The sequence below is a fragment of the Oryza glaberrima genome, chromosome 4 (assembly GCF_000147395.1).
Source record: "Oryza glaberrima chromosome 4, OglaRS2, whole genome shotgun sequence".
Lineage (NCBI taxonomy): Eukaryota > Viridiplantae > Streptophyta > Magnoliopsida > Poales > Poaceae > Oryza > Oryza glaberrima.
Genome location: NC_068329.1, coordinates 19,316,666 through 19,341,265, shown reverse-complemented (window position 1 = coordinate 19,341,265; position 24,600 = coordinate 19,316,666). Strand labels below are relative to the sequence as shown.

The window sequence follows — 24,600 nt, the reverse complement described above, 5'->3', positions numbered from 1 at the left end:
TAAATTATTCTCGTCAATCTAGTTACGTTATGTCAAATATTTTTGTATCTTTTTTTACCATCGGTTTTTAGAAATTTATATAGTTTGACATCATAAGATTTTGTTTTTATATTCATCTCAGTATGTTATATTGTAACCGTTTGACAACCAGTGAAATCCGACCAAATTTGTCAAATGAACGAATAGATTTCAGTTTGAATATTATTAATTTTGGGCTAGCTCAAAACCTCTTGTTTATTTTTTCACAAGCATTTTGGGCTAGCTTAAAACCTCTAGTTTCACTTAAAATGTTTCGCCGGAGTCCGGACTGCTCTCGAAACCTCTGGTTTTCCTAAAAAGTGAGTGGTTTCATCAATTTTTTAAACCTTGTGCGAGACAATAAATGACTTTTCTCAACGACATAAAATAATAAAAAAAGAAATTATTACCACTCTCAGCGACAAACGCAAACTGACATGTGTAACATAAGTAACCTTGCTCAATCTCACGTGGAAATAAATATTTGGTTACGTGCCTGTCGATGGAGACTAGGATGCATGTACACTACGCCAGATCGGCCTATCTGTGATGGTCTATTAGTGATGGACCAAAGTGCCTCGTCGGAGGTAACCTCATCTATGACGGGTACAATAAATCACGTCATAGATAGGGCTCAAGAAAATAACTCGTCACAGTAGGAAGGGCAGTCACCACAACATGGGTATACAACATTTAATCCCCAGTCTATTGTAAAAAGGAGGTAAGAAAAAAACCAAGGAATTGATCATCCAGGCGTGCCTATTCGGCTTGCTTGATAGGCTGGCGCATAACCCCTATTTCTCGACCCAGATTCACAACCGAACCTATTTCTCATCTTCATCCCAACTTATCTATATGTGAAACTCCACCCGAATCCTCGTAGTACTAAGTCGTGGCTTACAAGCTAGCCCGTGCAGCCGTTTTCTTGCTGGGGCGGACACGGATTTCTCTCTAAAGGCGAAGACTTAGAAGTGGGCGAACACTCGGCCCAGCGGGCGAACATGCCGACTCCGGATCCGCGCACCTGCTGACACCAAGTACTCATCTGTGACGGATCTATATAAGGACCCGGCGCACAACATCTTTGACGTGTCTACATATATACCCGTCACTGATGACCTCTTACCTGTGACGGGTTTTAAGTTTGTAACCCGTCACAGGTGAGATATCTCACCTCAAACGTGTTGGATTTTTATACCCGTCACTGGTAACTTAAAAAAAAAGAAACCCCTACCTCCAACCCAGGGGGCCCACCACCCACCCACATCGGTCTTATCTCCTCTTCTCTTCTCTCTTCCTCCTCCCCACCACTCTCTCCTCTTCCTCAATTCTCTCCCTCACTTCCTCCCGACCTCCCGCCTCCACCTCTCTCTTCTTCCTCAACCGCCTCCACCTCCCACGTCTCGCCGCCTCCCGACCGCCGGCCGCCTCCACCTCCCACGCCTCGCCGGCCTTCGGGCCATCGGACGCCGAATCCGACCATCAGCGTCTCCCCCATCGACTGTCGGACTCCTCCCCCGCCTCCCCCACCGGATCCGGCCTTCACAAGGTCGGGGGACGTGGATCAGCGTCCCGGCCGCCGGACGCGGCCGCCTCCCAACCGTCAGACGCCGGATCTGGCCTCCGGGAAGCCGGATCCGGCTGCCAGCGCTTCCCACACCAACCGCCGGACGCATCCCCCACCAGATCCCGCCTCCACAAGGTCGGGGGACATGGATTCGCGTCCCGGCCACCGGACGCGGCCGCCTCCCGACCGTCGGACGCCGGCTCTGCTTCCCCTTCGCTCCGGCGGCCGAATGCGCCTCCCACCAGAGGGCGCTGCCGCCGCCACCTCCCGACCGTCCCTCGCCATGGCCGCCATCCTCTCTTTTTGCATTGATATTATATTGTTGTATGTGGATTGAGAAATTCTTGCCATCCCCTTTCTGTGAATGTGTGATTGTGTGCTATATTACTTCTATGAATGTGTGCTATATGAGATCTATCGGTTTGAATTTCTTGTGTGAGCAAAGCAACTGTGACAACGAGCACCACCATGGCAGCATGCACCATTTTTTTGCTAGGTTTTTCACACCAGTGACGTGTTGCACGCTATGTATTTTTTTTGTTGGGTTAAAGACATCACTGACGGGTCATAAACTAATAGGTCGTTTGAGATAATAGTCACCTGTGACGGGTTTTATATGTGGTCCGTCACAGGTGTTGGTCACCACTGACGGACCTTCACCCGTCAAATGTGAGGAGAGTCATCAGTGACCACTTATCTCTGACCAGGGCTAAATCCGTCAGAGGTGACAGTTTGAGCCCGTCACATGTACGTAGCCTTATCCGGCGTAGTGGTACTAAATTAAACCAAAGCAATCATTTTCATTGTCTGAAAATGTGAGAATCAATTATAGGAACATGCAATATTAACTATGCCCAAGGTACACACACAAACTTTTACTGCACATACATGCATGTATATCACACCCCATCCACAGCTCAATCCTAGTACTATCATTCAGGTTAAAAAGAAGAGGGCCGGGCTTGGTCGACAGGGCAACAAAGGAGGAGGAAACCGGAAAGGACAGTTCAGAGAGGGGGTGGTACACACAAAGGGCGGGCAGTAGCCAGTAGTAGCCCTAAGCTAGGGAGAGGAGCTAGCAGCGCAGCACTGTACATGAGGAAGTTAAGGTTTAGCATGAGCTGAGGTACGTACGGTGGTCCATCTCATCGCCCCAGTCCGACCGGCGACTGTAGCAGACGCCTCCTCCGGATGGAATCGACGGGCGCCCAATTATGGAGCCCCAATGCTGCATATATACGTATATACACTACTACACTAAAGATTTTTCTGGACACCAGACTAGTTGTTTCCAGGCGGCCCATAAGTACAATCACACAGAAAAATGAAAAAGGGGCATCAGGACGTCGCCCGCACAGGAAAATCTATTTTCATGTACGGGCCACTTAATAGGCCCGCACGCGAAAATAAGCATATTTTCGCGTGCGGGCCTGTTAAGTGACCCACACGCAAAAATAGCCCACCCCACGCACTCATCCTTATCCTCTCCCGTCATGGGCACGCGCTGCCCATCACCTCTCCATCCATCCTCCCTCTCCCTCTCCCTCGCCCTCTCCCTCTCCTCCTCCCCATCCTCCCATCTCCCTCTCCCTCCTCGGCGACGCCGACGCCCTCGGTAAGGGAGGCGGAGGTGGCGGCGGCGGTGGCGTGGCGCCAGCGACGACGGCGCGGCGATGGAGGCGCAGGATCCGGCGGCAGCGGCTGTCCCCGCATGGATCCGGCGGCCGGTCGCCCTCCCCCCACCACGAATCCGGTGCGGGAAACGGCTGCCTCCCCTTCCCGTCCCCTCCCCTCCCCGGCGGATGGGAGCGCGCGGGCGGCGGATCCGGGCGGGCAACGATGGGCGGCCGCGGCTCCTCCCCTTCCTTCCCCGGTGGCGACGGGAGCGCGCGGGCGGCGGATCCGGCGGGTGGGCAGGCGACGACGGGCAGCCCGCGGCCATCCCTGCACAGATTCGGCGGCAGCAGTCATCAGCGGTGACGCCGACGACGCCGATGACGACGAGGCGGAAGCGGCGACGCCGACGACACCGATGACGTGGCGGGAGCGGCAGCGACGACCCGATCTAGGGTTTTCTTTTTTTTTTGAAATTTTAATTTTTTTTCCGGTTTTTTGTTTTTCCGTGTGGGCGGTATAAGCAACTGCACACGAAAATCATGATTTTACCAGGCGATTTGTTCCAGACGGGCCAAAGCTCCGCACGCAAAAATCCGATTAACCGTCTGGGAAAACGTTTTGTGTAGTAGTGATATACACATACGTATATACTACTAGTATATGTGTACATCAGACGAGAGCTTTTCTTGGGGGGGGGGGGGTCTAATCTACGCACATATGCTACAGTACGATGTTGCTTTCTGAATGCATGCAAGTCGCCAGAGAAATACAAATATATCCTGATCTGATCTGCTGGGATATATAGATGCTCGTGTACGTAAGAATGTACAGTGCTACAGTGCTATACATGGCCCTGCGTGCGAGCACAGTGCTACAGTGCTATACATGGACCGAGCAAGAGAAAGGTGTATAGGTATAGCTACTACTGACTTACTGTGGATGATGATCTCTCTCTCTCAATCGGCTGGGAAATATGTGTCGACCGTACGGATCTTTTCAGTGGTTTTATTAATATTAACAGTTAGTAATGCATCAAGGGGTTGCACTTGCACATGATACCAAGGTATTACGTGGTTTATTCTCGCTTCATTTTCATATATCTCTCATGTTTTGTTTAAATAATAGTGAGGAGTTTTATTTGAGTTGTTTTTATAATGTCCTTTTCACAAATCACATTGTTGTGTGTACGTCACACGTATACATGGGACCGGTGGTTAGGCGGATTTATTGAGGCCAACTAGAAAAGTCCAAACAAATTATGAGGACCAAGGTACTGGGAGGTCTAAAATAGTACTTGTGCAAGAAGGTCACGGATATATATTGTTTAGTAAGGAGTATGATCCATCCACGATGTACGTTACAGCCTGCTGTCTATGTTGGAGCACACTAAATTTATATAGTTCTAGCATAGTAGGGACCTCTACATGCGATTAGGACTGTGTAACGTATAAGCGTACCAATGTGAACCCTGAAAAATCTGATGAGAAATTTTTATAGGGGGCGTTAAACATCTTGTTTGACTCTGGAGACACAAGTATATTGACAAACCCTGTCACTAAACTATTTATACACGGTGCCATTTGTTTTGGCCTAAAGCTACCAGTGACAAAAATAAAAAGGGCAAAACTATTATATGTGGAGAAGTGCTTCTATGCTCCTCAATAAAAAAACCTGCACAAAAATTAAAGCACATCAATGGTCTGGATTAAAAAGCGATTAACAGGGTAAACCTCATTAGCGAGGGGCAATTTCGTCCCGGAAGCAAAAGTTCATATCCATACCCACCCCGTACCCAGCCGTCTCTCATCGATCGATTCGCGACGGCAATTCCCTCGCGACGCACCTGGAATGATATTCAGATAAGATCCGCATCATCTATGTCAAGCGGCCAAAAGGATTAGCTTTTGTAAAGGACGAAAATCACTGAATCAAAAAACAGGAGAATCGTTGGGATTTCTATCTAGGTTTCACTAGGTACAAGAAGCGGGTATTCTACCATGCAGGAGTTTGAGTCATCATGGACGGCCGCCGCCATAGAGGATGCGGCCATTCTCCATCTGGTCTGCCGCTTCCACACCACACTACCCTTCGAGAACTGGTCCTATATCTCGTCATACTGTATAATCTGTCTCAACGCCGAGCGCAATGACGACAAGTCGACAATAGCCCTCACAGCTCGTCGCCCTCCCATTCCTCGCACATGCCCGGCCGATCTGGTGATCTTCACCATCTAGCCCTGTTGCCATGTCGACCTCCCAGATCGATGGATCGATCGGCCTGGGCTGGATGTGGGCTTTCACTTCCTAGTCGAAATTGCCCCTTGCTAATGACGGTTTACCCTAGTAATCACCTTTTAATCCGAACCATTGATGTGCTTTAATTTCCATGCAGGTTTTTTTCAAGGAGCATAGAAGCACTTCTCTTATATGTGTCCTTAGTGGATTTAAAGCAAATGCTAAAATTGAAACATCAAAATTACATATTAAAATTTATTTTTGACAACAGCTGGAGGCATATATATATATATATATATATATATATATATATATATATATATATAGTAAATTTGTTTGGTGCTCCATGGTGTCCGGGCACCATTGTTGAAATTGAGTATATACCCAATTCAAATGAGTATGAAACTTTTTTAATTACTTAGGTATTAACATTAACTACTTTACTAACTAGTTTAAAGCAAGTTTGAACTGAATTTGAACTTCTTTTTGTTAGATTTTGATTCTAGGTATATAGCATCCATACATATAATTAGTTAGGTATGTAATCATGGATTGTGAAATAAAGTTAAATTTGAGTTGTTTTGTTGATAAGTATAGGTATGAATCAAATTATTATAACTAGGTATATACTCACAATTTGAAAAATTTGAAAAATTTAAGTGATTTTGTGCATTATATACCATGGTGCCCGGGTACCATGGTGCCCCATATGAGTGTCAGTGTTGACTCTAGATTTGAAATAATTCTGAGACCAACCAATTAAACCTACTTAACTATTTGAGATGATTACTCGTTAAATGGGATTCCATTCTCAAGCCTTTGGCTCTGGGCCTAGCTAGATCCAATACTCCCTCTTGTTTTTTTTTAAAGATTTAATCCTTCGGTTCCAAAATAAATCAATCTCATATTAAAATGTGAACGAAGGGATTATCCTTGTATCAATTCAGATGTGGACGGAGGGAGTACCCTCGAATAACGTTGGTTAATTTTCTCATCAGGTGATCCCTTGATCACAACACTCACCCCTATCTGTACTTTCACTCGATCGATCGTCAGTCAGTTTTATACTGTCTAGATGGCATTTGACAGAAAAACCCCTCACAAATCATACGAATTCTAGACCGTCGGATCGCTTTAAGATTCGTGCTACAGTTCTAACCCTAACCCCTCTCCCTCCCCTCGTCATTCCAGGCCGCCGCCGCATCTCTCTCGCGCGCGGGCTGCCTCTCCACCGCCGCCCCACGTGCCGCCGCCCGGACTCGCCGGCTGGCCGGAAGGGGTCAACGGCGCCGACGAGCCCCCTCCTCCCCTCCCCCCGGCCGGCCTCCTCCCCTACCCCCTACCCCCTCTCTTCCCCAACGGACGGCGCGAGTGCCCCCGCCCCGCCGTCTTCCCCGTCTCCGGTGGCTTCCCGCCGCCGGATCCGCCACCACTAGCCACCGCCTCCTAACCACTAGCCGCCGGATCCGCCGTCTCCTAGCCGTTTGCCCCCGCTGCCGACGCCGGCCCACCGCCCTCCTCCATCCCCGCGGCTTCGTTGCCGCCACCGGCGCCTCGCCACCCGCCCATGTCCACCGCCCACCGCTGGGCCGCCGTCTCCCATGGCCATCCCTCTAAGCCCGGCGATCCCCCTCTTCCCCCTCCCCCAACCCCCTCCCACCCCCATCCCAACCCAGGACCTTAAACCCTAATTTTATTGCTGTCGTCGGGGTCGCCGGAATTGGAGAAGGTGTCGCCGGAGTTGGTGGAGAAGAGCTAAGGTCGCCGGAGCACGAATCGCAAAGGAAATCCCATGGTTAGTAATCTGCATGATTTTGGGCTCAAAAATCATTCGACAGCCATTTAGCAATTCCGTTTATATATGTACAGTGTATGCTGTGTGCACAACATTTTGGTTACTTTTTTTTCCCGATCGGCATGATCGATGCTGCGCATGCGCCCTGTACATACGCAGTGGGTTTTTATATGCAGTGATTTTCACGTCGCAGTGGGGCTATATATCATAGTATACACGCAGTGGTTTTTCTTTATGTGCGTGGCCTATACCGGGCCGGCGTTTCACATGGCAGTGTGTGTGCATGCAGGCGAGAGTAGTGCAGCAGCTAGCTAGCTAAGCTAGCAGCTGGGAGTACTCTGGTTTAGTCCTTGTCACCCTTTCACAGTAGCCCACTCATGTGCTACTACAATGCTGCCCCCTGTACATGCGTGTGTACTCCTACGTACGTGCTGGATGATGATCTGGCCAACCAGCCAACCCCAGGGCGCGCACTGGGTGGTTCCGTTTATGCCATCTCGAATATTTCTTCAAACTTTTAATTTTTCTATCACATCAAAACTTTTCTACACATATATACTTTTAACTTTTTCGTTACATCGTTCCAATTTCAACCAAACTTTCAATTTTGACGTGAACTAAACACAGTCTTTATCCCACAGAAGGTTTTAAAAGTGTACGTGTACTCGATCGGTACTCATCCCTTCTTCTGTTTATAAGTACAAACATCTTGATATTTTTTAGCAGATATTAAAATTTAGAAAAAGATTAATAGAAAAGATTGATTTAATAAGATTGTTAGAAGAATAGAAGGTTGGAGATAATGATAACAATTCGGCCTAGGTGGGGTTGGCCGAGGCCCAATAACTTAAGATTGTCCGGACCCCAACAGTTCATAGGCACACCCACTCGGGGAAAAACCCAATCTCCCTAAAAAGACTAGTCGAATAGGGGAAGGGTGGCTCTCCCTTTTAAGGTGGCTTCCTCCTCTCAAGCTAAGCAGGTGGGATTATTCAGAGGCACATCCACTCGGGGAAAGGCCCAATATCTCTAAAAGACTAGTCGAATAGGGGAAGGGTGGCTCTCCCTTTTAAGGTGACTTCCTCCTCCCAAGCTAAGCATTTAGCGTCTTTGCCAGCGGGTAATAGTGGAGGATGTCCTCATCATTCCCACCCCCTTAACAAGGGCCCAGCTCTGATACCAAATGATAACAATCCGGTCCAGGTGGGGTTGGCCGAGGCCCAATAACTTAAGGTTGTCCGGACCCCAACAGTTCATAAGCACACCTACTCGGAGAAAGGACCAATCTCCCTAAAAGACTAGTCCAATAGGGGAAGGGTGGCTCTCCCTTTTAAGATGGCTTCCTCCTCCCAAGCTAAGTAAGATGAGATTATTCAGATGCTCACATGGTCGCTGCCCGACTTTAGTGTCTTTGCCAGCGGGTAATAGTGGAGATGTCCTCATCAGATAAGATGAGAGAAATCTATTATATTATTAAAAGAATAGAAAAAGGAGCCTCCACATTCGCTCTCATGGTCTAGAAATTCTCACATTAATCAGAGAAAAAGAAAAAAGCAGAGTCCATATAGAAATACAATTTAGAAATAGTTGAAATTCGGAATTAAAAAATAAGGAATATTGGAAGAGGAGACTAGATTTCATATAGAAATACAATTAGGAAATAACTAAAATTTGGAATTAAAAATAAGGAATATTAGAAGTAGAGTATAGAGTCCATATAGAAATACAATTACGAAATAACTGAAATTCGGAATTAAAAATAAGGAATATTAGAAGTAGAGTATAGAGTCCACATAGAAATACAATTAGGAAATAATAGAAATTTGAAATTAAAAATAAGGAATATTAGAAGTAGAGTATAGAGTTTATATAGAAATACAATTAAGAAAAAAAATAGAAATTTGGAATTAAAAAATAAGGAATATTATAAGTAGAGTATAGAGTCCATATAAGAATTTAAACTAACTAAAATTTGGAATAAACATAATAAAATTAAAAATAGAGTTTAGAGTCTGTATAAAAATACAATTTACAAATAACTAAAATTCGAAATTAAGAAAAACATGGTAAGAAGAGTTTAAAGTCAATATAGGAATACAATTTAGAAGTAACTGAAATTTGAAATAAAAAATTAGTTTAGAGTCCACACAGAAATACAATTAGAAATAATAAAAATTTCAGAAATAAAAATAAATAATATTGGAAGAAGAGCGTAGAGTCTATATAGAAATACAATTTACAGAAAATTCAGAATTAAAAAATGAAATATTAAAAAACAAGTTAATATATATAATTTACAAATGACTAAAATTTGATATTAAAAATAATTAACAACTAACACTTATATAAAATACAATATGAATATTACACATTAATAGTTTTGTAAAGTTATTGCAAAATTTAAAATTATATTGTCATTTTAATATATTTGAATAATATAATGAGAAAACATACTATATGCTATTATATGAGAGAAAATATAATGATGCTAGCCGCGCGCAATCTGTACGGGCCACCATGCTAGTTTAAATAAGATATGGGTTGATGTACTATTAGGGAACTCCTCATCTGCTGTAACAGGTTGTAACCATCTAACGGGGATGGTAATAAGTGAAATCTGATCTCTGGTGAGAATCTTATTTTATCCGTCACCGGTAATAATACGCACCTATTACGGGTTGCAGTAGGATAATAAGTAGTAGTAGAAGAGCTTAAAAATGTATATATATTATATGTAAATTTCTAATCTACAAATGTTTACACATGTAGTTACCATCAGAAATAAGAAGGCTTTTGTGTCCTAACAGGTATTACACGGTACCTCTATGTAAAAAAAAACCAACTCTAGTCATGAATCTGGACACGCATATGTCTAGATTCGTAGTTAGGATTGGGTTTTTTATGGGATGGAGTAGTATTTCTGACACGCGTGAAATTATTGGCTGTACTAATGTACCCCTTCTGTTTCACAATGTAAATCATTCTAGCATTTTTTACATTCATAGTGATGTTAATGAATCTAAAAAAATGCTAGAATGACTTACATTGTGAAACGGAGGAAGCAGTGAGTTGGGAACGGCGCACATGTCGATCGAGCGAGATGATGAACACGGCAATGCCACAAGGCCATGTCGGGCCGGCCGAGGGAGAGAGGCGCTGTTCTTTCACAGCTGCCGCTGCAATGCTACCAGCTGCTGGATGGACGCATGCAAATGCAAAGCGTACGTTTCTCCAGTACCAAAGTGCAGGATCCATCCAGGTTTTTGGGTTAATTTGGGGCGTGGAGCCGGTTCACTTCCTGGCCCTACACTGTTCATCGCGCGCAGTTTCCAGCGTCCCGTAACACACACACATTTACGTAGGGACGCCGATAAATAATTTCGGCGAATTCTAGGCTAGCTACTATTGCAGCTGCTACTGTTAAGCTGTAGCTGTAGCTGTAGCTCGGTTATTATATGCTACTGGCTGCAGTCTGGCACTGCATGCACTACTACACTGGTGGTGGTACGTTTTTTTGCACTGTACTGCAATATTACGTCGTTCATTGATCATCGTGTTCAAACTCGGCCGTCGATCGATCGAGGAGGATAGCTGTTGTTGTGGTGGTGTGATAGGCTGATAGCAGTGTATAGTGGTGTTTGTTGGGGAAACTGTTTTATGGGCAGATCGATTTGATTGGCTAGTGTTTAAGATGAGAAAATTGTGTCATCCTCTATTTATCCCAAAATAATTTAACATAATAAATCTAGATAATGGCTTATCGATTATTTTGGAACGGAAAGACTATAAATCTTGGTTGATGAGCCGCGATTCGTTCAGTTGCCTGCTGTTGTCAGAAAATTAACTTTAGCATCAACACTTCAGCAGCCAAAAATAACAGAAGAAATATTGTGTATACTCTCCCTCTGTCTTAAAATACATTATTTTTAAATTATTTTAGAGAGATTAAAAATAAATATAAACGAAACATAATACCTTTCACTAATGCATATATGTAGACATAAGGAGAGTAGGATAGTAGTTGATAGATGGCTATCCGTATGAACACCTCTAGATACTGGACAGGTACATTATGAGCTTGACAAAGTTACCACGGACGTCCTCGCTATTGACGGTACGTTTCCTACCACTGAAAATCTTGAGATTGATGAACTCTACCCTTATAAGCACCTCCAGAAGATTGGGCCGATATATCCTGAGATTGGCGAAGTTGCTACAGGCGCTTGTTGTCAACGGGTACTATCACTAATTAGCCGTAAATGCAAGCACTCATGTCAATCTCGAATTTGAATACAGGTAGATTGGTTTCACCACAAGAAATCAAACTAGTTGAGCTACACCCACTTCACCTCGTCATCATGTATTAGTTATATAGAGAGCACGTGTGTTTATTCAGGATTCTGTAAAACACACACACAAGTAGTATAAAGTCCAAATAAAAACGGGTTTAACTTTTAGCCAGACTACCTGAGCTTTAATTGATTATCGAACTAACCTGTCTAGGAGTACGTACTTAATTACACGATCATATCCTGAGACAGGCCACCAGTGTGTGATCAAGTACCATGAGACAAAACTTGCTTCCCTGGCGTGTCAGGATGAGGCAGCTCCATGCCGATCGATCGATCGTGTGTCACATCAGGGCAACAGCGATGATCATGTGGTGGAAAGCGCGGCAATAGGAGGACACCACATACGTACTCCGGACGAGATATATCTCAAGCTTGAGGTATAGTGATCTGATCGAATCGCCGGCTGCGACGCCTATATAGCTTTAATTCGATCTCCAACGGTTTTTGAGAAAGGTTACAAATATTTGGTCACTGATTTAGTGGTTCTCACTAATGCTGGATTATGTTAATCGTTGCCTCGTGCCCTCGTTCGTGTTTGCATGACAACAATACACTACTTCTTGTGTTCCCGTTAATGTATGTATAATCTTACTACCTCTGTCCTAAAATATAATAACTTTTAGCTATAAATTTAGACATACATATATCTATATTCATTGCTAGAAATGCTTATATTCTGAGACGGAGGGGTACCTCTTTGTCACATGCATGGCCCTCCCGAGTGGCAAATTATAACTCATCTCTTCATCCCATCCGTGTGGCTACAAATTCCCGTACTATATACTGTCACTAACTCACTATGGCTATTGTTATTTGGCCGTTTTCATGACTGTGTTGGTGACTTGGTGTTAGCCTTGAGCTAATCTCTTTCCATTGACGCCGTAAGATCAATCCAACCGGGAAACTATTTTCATCTCCCGAGGGGATGATATCCCCTCATTGTTTGCATATCATTCAAATGGTTATGAAAAAAATTTAAGAATATGTATTAACATGTGATATATCACTTCACAAACATATAAGTTCAAATTCAACTTATACATTTCGCAACGAAAAAAACAAATTTGACTGTCAAATTTGTTTTTTCGTTGCGAAATGTAGAAGTTGAATTTGAACTTATATGTTTGTGAAGTGATATATCATATGCTAATATATCTTTTTCATTTTTTTAATTTTTTTCTTAACTATTTGAGTGACATGTAAACAACGAGGGGATATTCCCTCGAGGGATGAAAATCCACTCCCAATCCAACCTCAAATTCATGATAGTTAGATTCAATATAACCAAAGGGTGATCATATGTGACTAGTTTGAAGACAGCCACAAGATCTAGCCGACCCAACCTCGGGGAGCAAGAGGATGGGTAGTGGAGCTAGCTAGGTTGAATTGAAGGATTTTCACCTGATCCTTTAAGGGGATTGCTATATGTCATTCGAATGAAATTTGGGGATAAAATCTTACAGATTTTGGACCATTGGATCCATGCCAAGATTCGTGCACCACCTTCCCTCCTCCAACTCCGGCAGGCTTCCCTTCTTCTTCGGCGCCGGCAACACCCCAACTCCGAGAGGGAGCATACGGGTTAGGGTTAGGGGTTTGGGTGAGGGTAGGAGGGAGGTTGGGGTAGGGGGAAGATGGGGGTTTCCTCGGGGTTTAGAGGGATGGCCGTGGGCGGCGGAGGACCGGCGGTGGACTTCGGTGGGCGGCGAGGTGGCGACGGCGCCGCTGAAGCCGCGGGGATGGAGGAGGGCTGTGGGCCAGCGTCGGCGGCGGGGGCAAAGCAAGCGTGTGGTTAGGAGGTGGCGGGCGGTGGTTGCGGATCCGCCGGACGGGGAAGATGGCGGGGCGGGGGCACCTCGCCGTCGCCGCCTCGAGGAGAAAGAGATGGGGGAAGGGGGAGAGGGGGAGGGGGAGGGGGCTCGCCGGGGGGCCTCGCCAGCGCCGTTGACCCCTTCTGGCCAGCCAGCGAGGCGGGCGGTGGCGCGGTGGGGCGGTGGCAGTGGCGGCGCTGGGGGATCACGCGAGGATGAGGAGTGGTGGCGGCGTGCGATCTGAGTGGGGGAGGAGGAGAGGAGTTAGGGTTAAAAGGGTTTGCAAGAATCTTGAAGCATATCCAATGATTCAAAATTCGAACGATACGAGGTGGGATTTTTTGTCACATGATATATAGGCAACTCTTCTTCTCAACATCTGATCCTAATATCCTATACGTACGTACGTGTCACTTATATGGGTCGACGCTGGGACGAAGCGCACGTTCGCGTGCGCGTTGTGAACTTGTGATGTCTCGAACTCGAAGGCGTGAACATCGAGCTAGCTGATCCTGCTCAGATCTCTACTAGTGTAGCTCCGCGCGCTGCCTCACCCGGCGCATGCGTATTCATGGACGAGACACACCTGCGTTTGCGGATGTTGATGTCGGAACTCGGAAGGGAGTACGTACGCACACCGCGCTGGCAAAAATGTGGCGTACGCGGCGGGCTCTGCCGGGTGATCGATCGAGGCAATCGCGCAGCGCATCGATCGGCCACGTACATCGCGGACCGCATGTATGGCAGTCTCGCGTCGTCGCCGCGTACGTCCTGCTTACCCTCATACCGTACGTGGGGAGTACGTGGAGCGTGTGCCAACGCACGCATATTACGCGCGACCACGTACGATATCGACGCAAACGGGGGAAGCGCCCGCGCGCGGTAACCGTCTCGCGCGTCTCGTACGTGCAATGCAAACACAATTTCATCGCGGAGAGAGAGATCTAGTACAATCTGGGCGCCACTGCCAGCGCCCAGCGGCAACGGACACACACACTCCGACGTCAACGACACGTACGTCGTCGGCAGCAACAGCAAGAAGCGTCACGTACGAGGAAGAGCCCCTCTGCTCCACATCCTCCTTAGCGACCCGCCCACCCTCGCCGAGTCGCCCTGCGGCTTCGTCGTCGTCGTGCCCGGGACCTCGACGACGACCAGCACCGCTGCTGCTGCTTCGTCTCCGCCGGACGACGAGGCGGCGGCGGCGGCGGCGCTGGTGGTGGTGGTCACCACCGCGCCCTGCGATCCCCAGAACAGGACGTTCGTCGGCAGCTGGGCGGTGGTCGTCGCGCTCGCGTAGTTGGCCGGCTCCGGCTGCGCAGGAGGGAGAGCGAGCGGAGGAGGGGCGGCGCCGGCGGCGGCGTCGGCGACGACGGCGAGGCGGCAGAGCGGGCAGGTGGGGTGGGAGCGCAGCCACAGGTCGACGCACTCGGCGTGGAAGCCGTGGCCGCACCTGGGCAGGAACCGCGCCGCCTCGCCGTCCTCCACCTCCGCGAGGCACACCGCGCACTCCAGCGGCGGCGGCGGCGGCGCCGCCTCCGCCCTGTGCACCGTCACCGGCAGCGCCCGCAGCACCGCCGGGTCAACGCCGCCTTGCCCGCCAGCCTTGGCGGCATCTATGCCGACGACGCCAGCCATCACGCCACGGCCGCCGCGCTGGCGCCCACTCGACGCCGACGACGACCCCGCCTCGCTGTCGCGGCGGCGCATCGCGGCGAGGAAGTGGTGCATGACGAAGACGAACGCGAGGGCGACGAGGACGAGGACGACGCCGGACAGGACGACGTCGCCGTCGACCACCACGGTCGGACTTGCCTGCAACCCTCCTCCCGGCGAGACCACGCCGCCGTCCGCGTCTCCCACCGCCAACGCCGACATGCTCGATCTGCCTTTGCCTCTGCGCGATCGCGAGGTTTTTATTATCGCCTCTTTCCTCGAGAGGTTTTGGTGGCTGTTTAATGCACTACCTAAGAGACTGGGAACGCTTGATGGAGTTGGTGTGGGTTAGGAACTGATGAGTAGTGAGTACTAGTGATTAAGTTGAGGGCGATCTGCTGATGACACAAGGGCATGCATAATTAAGTGCAAAGATTCTAATTAACTGATCTACTGTGTGGAAAGGAGAAAGGATGGGACTAAAACTTAAAACTTGTAAGTATCTATCACATTGTATGTTTGGACACTAATTATAAATATTAAACGTAAACTATTAATAAAACCCATCTATAATCTTAGACTAATTTGCGAGACGAATCTATTGAGTCTAGTTAATCCATAATTAGCCTATGTGATGCTACACTAAACATTCTCTAATTATAGATTAATTAGGTTTAAAAAATTTATCTCGCAAATTAGCTTTCATTTATATAATTAGTTTTATAAGTAGTCTATATTTAATACTTTAAATTAGTGTCTAAATATATACTATATAACACCACCAGAATTCTGGAAATCTTCTAGAACTGTAAGCCGTGTGCCGGTGTGCGTGATGGAGAGATGGAACTGATTTAACTCAGAAACGCCTAGAAGATTTGCATGCGTTGAGAGAGGAATGGAATTATGGGAGCCTGGATGGTGCTGGATGGGCCGGAATTATCGCCTTGGTCGCCATTTGGACACGTCCTTTTTTTTCTATTCTGTATCTCAAAATATTTATTCTGCACCTCTTGATTTTTCGCGTAACATTCATTCATTTTAATTAATATATATATTATATTTATTGGGATTGTCTATGTGGTTGCTGGTTTTATTGCGACTTATTTTATCATCAATATACGAGAAAAAAAATGACTTCATACATTTTGAGACCAAGGAAGTACTATTTTTACTATTTTTAAATTTTTATTTCAGCTTCTGAAATATATTGAGGGCATGGGCCGTCTCGCCACATAATTGGGCTGCACATGGGCCTACCATTTCGGGAGGCAGGCCTTCCTTCTCCGGGCCTCTCGCCGCCGCGGCCGCCGCCGCTCCAGATATTTTTTGCAATTTTTGGCGCGATGCAACGGCATATCTACCTAGCTGCCTCTCCAGTCTCGCGTGCTTCGCTTCCAGCAGCAATAGCAGTAGCCAGCCTTATCCTCTTCTCGCCTCTGCTGCTCGCGGGGAGGGGTCGGGGTAACCATGTCGAGGATGGCGGCGCCGCCGCCGCCGCTCTCCGGCACCGGCAAGCCGCCCACACTCCCCTTCTCCCTCAAGAAGCCGCCGCCCATGCCGGTGTACAAGGACCTGCACTTCAACCGCGACCTCTCCGCCACCAAGAAGCTGCAGGTAAGCAAATCATCGAACAGCTTGCCTACCCCCGGGGCGCGCCTGAAATCTATCTGGCCCTTCTCTGAGATTTGTTGCTCGCCGAATTCCTCTCTTTGTGCAAGGCCGGCGTGGACCTGGTGGCACGGCTGGTCGGGGTGACGCTGGGGCCCAAGGGGAGGAACGTGGTGCTGAGCAACAAGTACGGCCCTCCCAAGATCGTCAACGATGGGGAGACGGTCCTCAAGGAGGTAATGTGCCATTTTACCTCCTCCTCCTCCTCAAGAACACAATGCCCTATCACTTCCATGGAGATGATGAGTCTTGGCTCTTGAAATTAGTGCATACATAGGCTGACAGTATTCAGCTCAGTAGCTGCTCGTCATGATCTGTACATATTATAATCTTGTTTCAGTTTTGCAAAGTTAGATGCTTTATATTGTTCTGCATTGGCAAAAAGAAAGAAAGAAAGAAAGAAAGAGAAGACCCCACACATGATATTGTTATGATAACACTACTGTCCCAGAGCTTGATTGTCTTGTTCCGTGAATGACGCGCCATTGCTACATTACTTTTCATGACTGATTTTCTTTTCTGTTCAATCACATTGTCAAAGATTGAATTGGAGGACCCGTTGGAAAATCTTGGAGTGAAGCTGGTCAGACAGGCTGGTGCCAGGACGAACGATGTTGCTGGTGATGGTTGTACCACTTCCATAATCCTTGCTCAAGGCCTCATTGCTGAAGGAATGAAGGTGTGTTGCGTGCTCCTGTCCTCTCCTTGTCCGTGCCCTGTAATTTGTGATTAACAGGAAAACTATCCGGAATGATGGATACGTTGAGACACTCTGAATCTTATCCTGTATCTTATGATCATGTTCATGAAGTAGGTGCTTGCAGCTGGAATTAATCCTGTCCAGATTGCACGGGGCATTGAGAAGACTGCTTCTGCTTTGGTGTCTGAACTCAGATTGATGTCCCGGGAGGTATGCTTTGTCCTCGTCAGTTTATCTTCAGGTGTTTCTGTATTTTGATTGACAATATTTTGTTTCTATAATATCTTAGTATCGCCTATTATGTTATTTTCTAGATAGAAGACCATGAAATTGCACATGTGGCTGCAGTTAGTGCAGGAGATGATTATGCTGTTGGAAATATGATTTCTGATGCTTTTAAAAGAGTAGGCAGGAAAGGCATGGTGAGGATTGAAAATGGAAGGGGCACGGAAAATGGTCTAGAGATTGTGGAAGGAATGCAATTTGAACGTGGTTACCTCTCACCGTACTTTGTGACTGATCGTACAAATATGTCCGCGGAGTTTACTGACTGTAAGGTAACTTCTAACTCTACCATGGTAAAACACCTTTATGCAGAGCAGAGTAACATTTTGTTTCCTTTTCCTTTTGTAGATATTGTTGGTTGACAAGAAAATTACTGATGCAAGTGAGATTATAAGGATATTGGATAGTGCTGTCAAAGAAGATTATCCATTGTTGATAGTTGCCGAGGATGTGGAAGAAAAAGCAATGGCTGATTTGATAAAAAACAAGCTAAAAGGGACAATTAAAGTGGCTGCAATCAAGGCCCCTTCCTTTGGGGAACAAATGACTCAATGTTTGGATGACATTGCCATCATGACAGGAGGTATAATACCTTACAGAGGTTACTAAAAAGACTTTTAAATAGATGAATGCAACCACATCATCAACATATTTTCATTGCTTTTCAGGTACACTAGTGCGTGAAGACATGGGATATACACTAGAAAAGGCAGGGAAAGAGGTTCTAGGTTCTGCTTCTAAGGTTGTAGTCGGGAAAGACTCAACACTAATTGTTACCGATGGAAGCACCCAGCATGTGATCGAGAAAAGGGTTGCTCAGATAAAGGGCCAAATTGAGGTATTACAGTCCAAAAATTTGATGAATAACATTGTCGTTCGACCTTCTTAACATATTAACTTACATGCCCTGTTAATGTTAAAAAAACTTACGTGTCATATATGTTTAGAAACTCAAATGTTCTCTTCAAAAAATTGTATTTGCTGCAGAAACAGATCAATTCTGCAGCAAACTATAAGAAAAATATGAGTTCCAAACATAAACTAAAGCTTCTATGTCATCTTAAAGAAAAAGCTAAAACAAAACAAAAACTTCTTTGTTGAAGGTACAATGTATCCGTGATCATACTTAGTTCTGTGATTATCTTTTTCTTTTGAACTTCCAGAACTCAAGTGAGAGGTACCAGAAGAAGATATTGGGTGAGAGAATAGCAAGGTTATGTGGTGGAATTGCAATCATTCAGGTATGCCACACATGCTCTCGGTGCACTAAGAAGAGAAAATGTTGCTGCTAGTGCTTGTACTGTTGGAATACCAGATTTTGAAATTTTAGTGCAAAATAAATTGCAGGTCGGTGCTCAAACAATCATTGAGATGAAAGACAAGAAGCTCAGAATTGAAGATGCCCTTAATGCAACAAAGGTACTTCTACACTATCTACATACATGGTATGTAAGTGTTTGTGAACTAAAAGGTCCGTTTGTTAAGCACAGTTTTGGATATTTCAGGCAGCTATTGAGGAAGGAGTTGTGATAGGTGGTGGATGTAGCCTATTAAGATTATCCATGAAGATTGATAGAATTAAGGAATCATTGGATAATATGGAGCAGAAGGTATATATGTCATGCCTTACCGTTATGACTAAAAAGGATGATGATTGCTAAAACAATGTAAAAGGGTGATGATTGCTAAAATAAAGTAAAAGGGTTTAAATATGTCCTGATGATTTGAGGAATATAAAAACCATAATTCTGAACTACTTATGTGTCATGGTACCCTTTGTTGCTCCATAGCTGTTTTTTTTAGTAAAATAAATACGTTTTGAGTTCTAATTGATCTTTTATCCATCTTTAGATTGGCGCTGACATCTTCAAACAGGCTTTGAGTTACCCTACTGCATTGATTGCAAACAATGCTGGGGTGAACGGCAGCTTCGTCATAGAAAAGGTTGTTGCAATGATGGTCCTATGCCTCTGTCAGTTGCATTAGATGTTACTTCTTTTTTTTTCTCATTAGCTGGGTTCTATAAGCATAATTTCTCTGGCTAACAAAATTTGATCGTGGTTGTTCAAAGGTGTTATTAAATGAGGACAGTAGATATGGCTACAATGCTGCCAAGAACCGCTATGAGGACTTAATGGCCGCTGGAATATTAGATCCGTCAAAGGTGGTGTCAAAATAGTCACAGACATCCAAAACAATATTAATTCCAATTAAAACTAAATCAGCAATGTTGAATGGCATACTAATGCAGCAATTCCCTGATCCTGACAAATTTTACTAGGTTGTGAGATGTTGCATAGAACATGCTGCTGTGGTCGCCAAGTCTTTTCTCACATCTGACGTGGTGATTGTTGAGGCGAAAGAAGGCAAACCAGTTCGCATAAGGCCCCTGATGCCTCCTAAAAGTTTGATACCCCCAATGCTTCCTTCTGGTAACTACCACACCTTCATATAGGACACAAGTTTCTCCACTGGAATATCTTGCTTGCTTAACTTTGCTGCTTGTTTTTCAGCTTCAGGAATTCGAGTGTAGGATACATCCCTTCCCCAGCACTGATACTCAACACAAAAGAAAGAAAATTTGGGACATGATTCTTTTGCAAATATACCAGATATTAACAAAGTGCAGAAATTCCTGACGAATAAATTTACCTCAAACATTGCTCTATAAGTTTTCTCGAGGAAGCTGTCACAAAAACATGGCTTTCTTGGTATAGGCAGCGTGTTCATCGACGAAAGCAGCAATAAGAGGGGTGCTGTAGAATAGAAAATACTGGAAATTTCAACTGATATTCTTGTTTCCCACACTGTTCTTTTTTTTTTGTTTTGTTTTTTTGCCTCTATTAATAGCCTAAGCCAGTTTTAAATGGCTTATCAATATGTATATGTAAGTTGTATGTCCAGATTGTTACCTTGTAAATATGACAAGTTGTATCAAAATGTAATTTTTTTACTCGTCAGGCTTGTGTTGATATTTATTCTACATTTGTAACCATGCCCATTATTGAACCAAAGAGGACGAAACATATAGCAACAGTTAAGGATCTTGGTGACTTATCTTTGTGAATTGTGATGGCAACTGTGAAACCTGTCTGCTTGAGACTTGGCTGAGTACTGTTTTGCACTTCATTTCAAAATTCAAAATTGGAGACAAATTTCTATGTACTACTATGCATGGTTTTCAGACTAATTTCTGTGTATTACTATGTATGGCTGAGTACTGTTTTGCAATTCGTTTCAACAGAAGGCTTTTTCAGACAAATTTCTGTGTATATGTATGGTTTTCAAGCCTTCTGTTGCTCTTTGGCTGTCATGTTGGACAGTTGGTAATTCTGCACTGGTTCTTTTCTCTCTCCCAAAAGAGGACACATTTCATGAACAGTACACAGTACAGATGTGTTCAGGACGGATGATGATCAAAGTCATCAACCTCATGGTTTCAGGAAGAATTGACAATTCAAAATATAATCTGAATTCTGATAAAACAGAGCCGACTAGTATTGTTCATGATTTTGCCACACACACGTGTGCTCGCACGTAGCACACGCACACAGATAAGAGAGCGGGAAAGAGGGGGTTGACTTTGTGGACAAATTAGCCACCACTAAACAACTTGGATCTTCTTCAACAGAATCCACTTTAGGACACTTGAAAAGGAAGCAAATCACCCCCTCCTTTCAGTTTCTAATGCTAATATCTTATTAGTCGAGTTGGGGACTTGGGCTTTGTACATTCCCGTTCTACCCTCTGAATGGAGATTTTAATTAGCTTATTAATATATAATTTAAGTCATCTTTTGTGTTAATTTCTAACTCGATGTGATATAGTAGTTGGTAACAGAGCATAATGGAGTCAGTTCTGACTGTCTCAAGCCGCTGTATGACAGCTCAAACCTTCTGGACTTCAGGAGTAGTAGATGGTCAATACACGATGTTGATTAAGTAATTCATTTGATATGTCTAAAAAGTCTGAACATGCAAACTAAACCATCCATTCCATTATTTTCATGTTCTTTTTAAAAAGAAATATCGACCATTAGTTTCTTTCAAGTTCACCGTGTCATGTTTCTGATACATACTCTCTCCGTTTCAAAATATAAACTTTTTAGACTTCGACATAGATTTTAACCAACAATATCTATAAAATAAAATGTTTTAAATAAAAAAATTACATATTATGATAGTTTGATTAATGATAAATCTAATAACATTAATTTTACATAATTGATTTTTTTTTTGCTACCAATAGTCAAAGTTAAAAATAGTCGACCTGACACTATGCTAAAAATGATTATATTTTGAGACATAGGGAGTAGTTCGCTGTATCTTAGTGAGTTCGATAGAACCAGAGAAGAAAAGAAAAGAAAAGAAAGTGATTGTTTCTCGTGCGCATGCTTCCTACTTTTTTAAAAAAATTATGTAGAAAAATTGTTTTAAGAATCATATTAGTTAATTTTTTAAGTTTAAAATAATTAATACTTAATTAATCATACGTTAATAACTCATATTGTTTTACCAATCTTCTCCATCTTCGCTTCCCTTCCTCTCAAACATATTAATTTGTGCTAAGATAGTACTATACATAGCTTGATGTATCCTGTCACATATTGATCTATCTACCAATTTCTAATTTCTTTTATGAATTTTTGAACGGAATTATGATTTTTTGAATGATATGTCTAAATATGGTGACATATCCTCTCGAAAACAAATATATATATACTTTCTGCTACTTACTAGATCTTACCGTATTACTGTACTGACTTACTACGCTTTCAGCTTTCTTAATTGCCAGGACTACTGTAAGCTCATATATACCTCTCATCCATATGGCCCTTTTTACACATCCCCCCAAACATATATGGCAGATGCCTGAAGCATGCATGCAATTTGACACACTGAGATGTACTAACAGCAAATTGACAATTAAGTTTTAAGAGGCTGCAGGCACAAGATTTCATGGCAACAAGCAGGTACATATGTTTCACCCCCTTGATCCACACACACCAGATTACCAGGAGCAGCAAGCAAATGACAGAGGAAAGCAAGCTGAGACCAGCAGCAGCAGCAGCAGCTAGACCCAAGCTATCTAGCTAGTCCTAGGTATTAGCAGTAGTAACATCCAGTGGCCGCCGGTTAATTGCAGTAAACTCCAGGTTAGTTAGGCACTCGCCTAATCATTTGCTGCCCCTAATTCTCCCGTCTCGCACTCAAAGCGCGCGCCTTCGTCTCCGCCGCGCGAATGGTGGAAAGCTAGGCCTCCGGGCGGCAAATGGCGTGGTGTTCCTTCCGCGCCACACAAGATCGAGCGGTTCTCGCGCGGGAGCCGCGCGCGCGCGCACGAGGCCGCGCATCGGGAGCCCCGCCGCGCGCGCGTCGCGTCGCGTCACGGTGACGGCGGAGGAGTGGATCTCACTCAAGGCGCACGGGGGCTAGCCAGCTGCGTCTCGTCCGCCATGGCCGTCGTCGTCGGCGTCGACTCGATTAATTCCCACAAGTCTTGCAGGCTATAGGTAGCAGCTGCAGCCCTCACATGCAGATCCCCCTTAACCCGTGCTCGATCGATTATTAGGCTAATCATATCATGCCACTGTTAATTGTTAACTGATGATCATCAATCACATCACATCAGTACTGTTGATGTGGTTTCTATGTATGTGCCTGCATGCTGGTGTTGAATTTCAACCGTCAAAACGAGGACTAGTCCAACTATCAAAATTTTTTTGGGCGATATATATAGAAAATGTTTAGATGATCGAGGATTATTTCATTAAGCACCGTAAATGTATGTTCCACAAGATGTAAATTTGGATGGACAAACTAATTGAGTAGCGATTTAATTTCAGCTTTGGTACTATAAGGTGGATTCTAATTAACATTCTCTGCATTGTAAAATTTAGTTTCAGTACAGAACAAAGTACGCAGTACCGATCTTATTAGTACGTGTTTCATAAATTGGTTTGATCCATCGATCCATCATCCATTCATCAGGGAAGTACGTAGAACTCTTTAGTTTAGTGATGAATATATTTATGGATGTCAACTAATCCTTCGAATCTAATTAAGCTCACCAGTTAAGGTTTCGGGGAAACTGTGCCTGCATGCATGTGTGGGGAGGACTGATCCCTAGAGAGTTTGGTTGGTTTAGGTGTTGGGAATGAAGTGTTGGGCCATAGTTTAGTTTTTCGGGCTGCTTAATTAATTAATTTACTTCAGTAGTTTCAGTCACCCTACAGTCCATACTCTCTGCTGCATCCAGCAGGAACAGTAATTCACATGTGGGTAAATTGCAAAAGCAGGGCAAGCTAAGTTGACAGTAGAAATTTCAGCTGACTTGATTGGGTTCATAAAGCAGTCTGGATCACTGTGCGTTGTTATATATGCATGCATGCCACGTATGCATCTACATCAAGAAAGAAAATAAACTAGGTCAAAATACAAATCACTATATGATTCTTATTGGATCTTGCCCTGTCTACTCTCCTTTCCTAGTCCTCAAATCATGTGCATCAACATCAATTCATGCATGAAAAGGATCCCATCCCATCATCCCTATCTCGACCTACTAGTTAACAACCGTAGTATCTTACATGCATATATATAACATTTACACAATCACACTATACTATATACCAGCTCAACTATCTATCTATTATATACACTGTACGCTTTTACAGTCTTCATTCATAACTGTTAGAGATGATCAAATTAACAAACAAGAAGGAAAAAAAAAATCTATACGTACTTCCAGTTGTAGTTTTGGCACAAATCACTGTAGATTAACCATACGTATATGCACTTTTATATATTACAACAGTTTCGTTCAGCACGATCACAACAATTATGTAGCAAATTCATATTTGAAAAACAAATATGTATCGGTATTTAGATGCGTGAT

The 24,600-nt window shown here is 44.5% G+C and overlaps 2 protein-coding genes across 2 annotated transcripts; one reads left to right on the top strand and one right to left on the bottom strand.

The window, feature by feature from the left end:
* Positions 1 to 14,263: 14,263 nt before the first annotated feature.
* On the bottom strand, positions 14,264 to 15,566 carry LOC127771843 (E3 ubiquitin-protein ligase EL5-like). The gene has a single exon (XM_052297787.1). It carries the CDS (start codon positions 15,270 to 15,272, stop codon positions 14,439 to 14,441), a length of 834 nt encoding a protein of 277 aa, XP_052153747.1. The 5' UTR covers positions 15,273 to 15,566; the 3' UTR covers positions 14,264 to 14,438.
* An 865-nt stretch (positions 15,567 to 16,431) lies between these two features.
* LOC127771800 (chaperonin 60 subunit beta 4, chloroplastic-like) lies at positions 16,432 to 20,776 on the top strand. Its single transcript, XM_052297736.1, has 14 exons — positions 16,432 to 16,664; positions 16,769 to 16,894; positions 17,260 to 17,397; positions 17,533 to 17,628; positions 17,733 to 17,975; positions 18,052 to 18,286; positions 18,372 to 18,541; positions 18,867 to 18,944; positions 19,051 to 19,122; positions 19,209 to 19,313; positions 19,555 to 19,647; positions 19,775 to 19,867; positions 19,985 to 20,135; positions 20,217 to 20,776. Exons 1-14 carry the CDS (start codon positions 16,518 to 16,520, stop codon positions 20,234 to 20,236), a joined length of 1,767 nt encoding a protein of 588 aa, XP_052153696.1. The 5' UTR covers positions 16,432 to 16,517; the 3' UTR covers positions 20,237 to 20,776.
* The last annotated feature ends 3,824 nt before the right edge of the window (positions 20,777 to 24,600 follow it).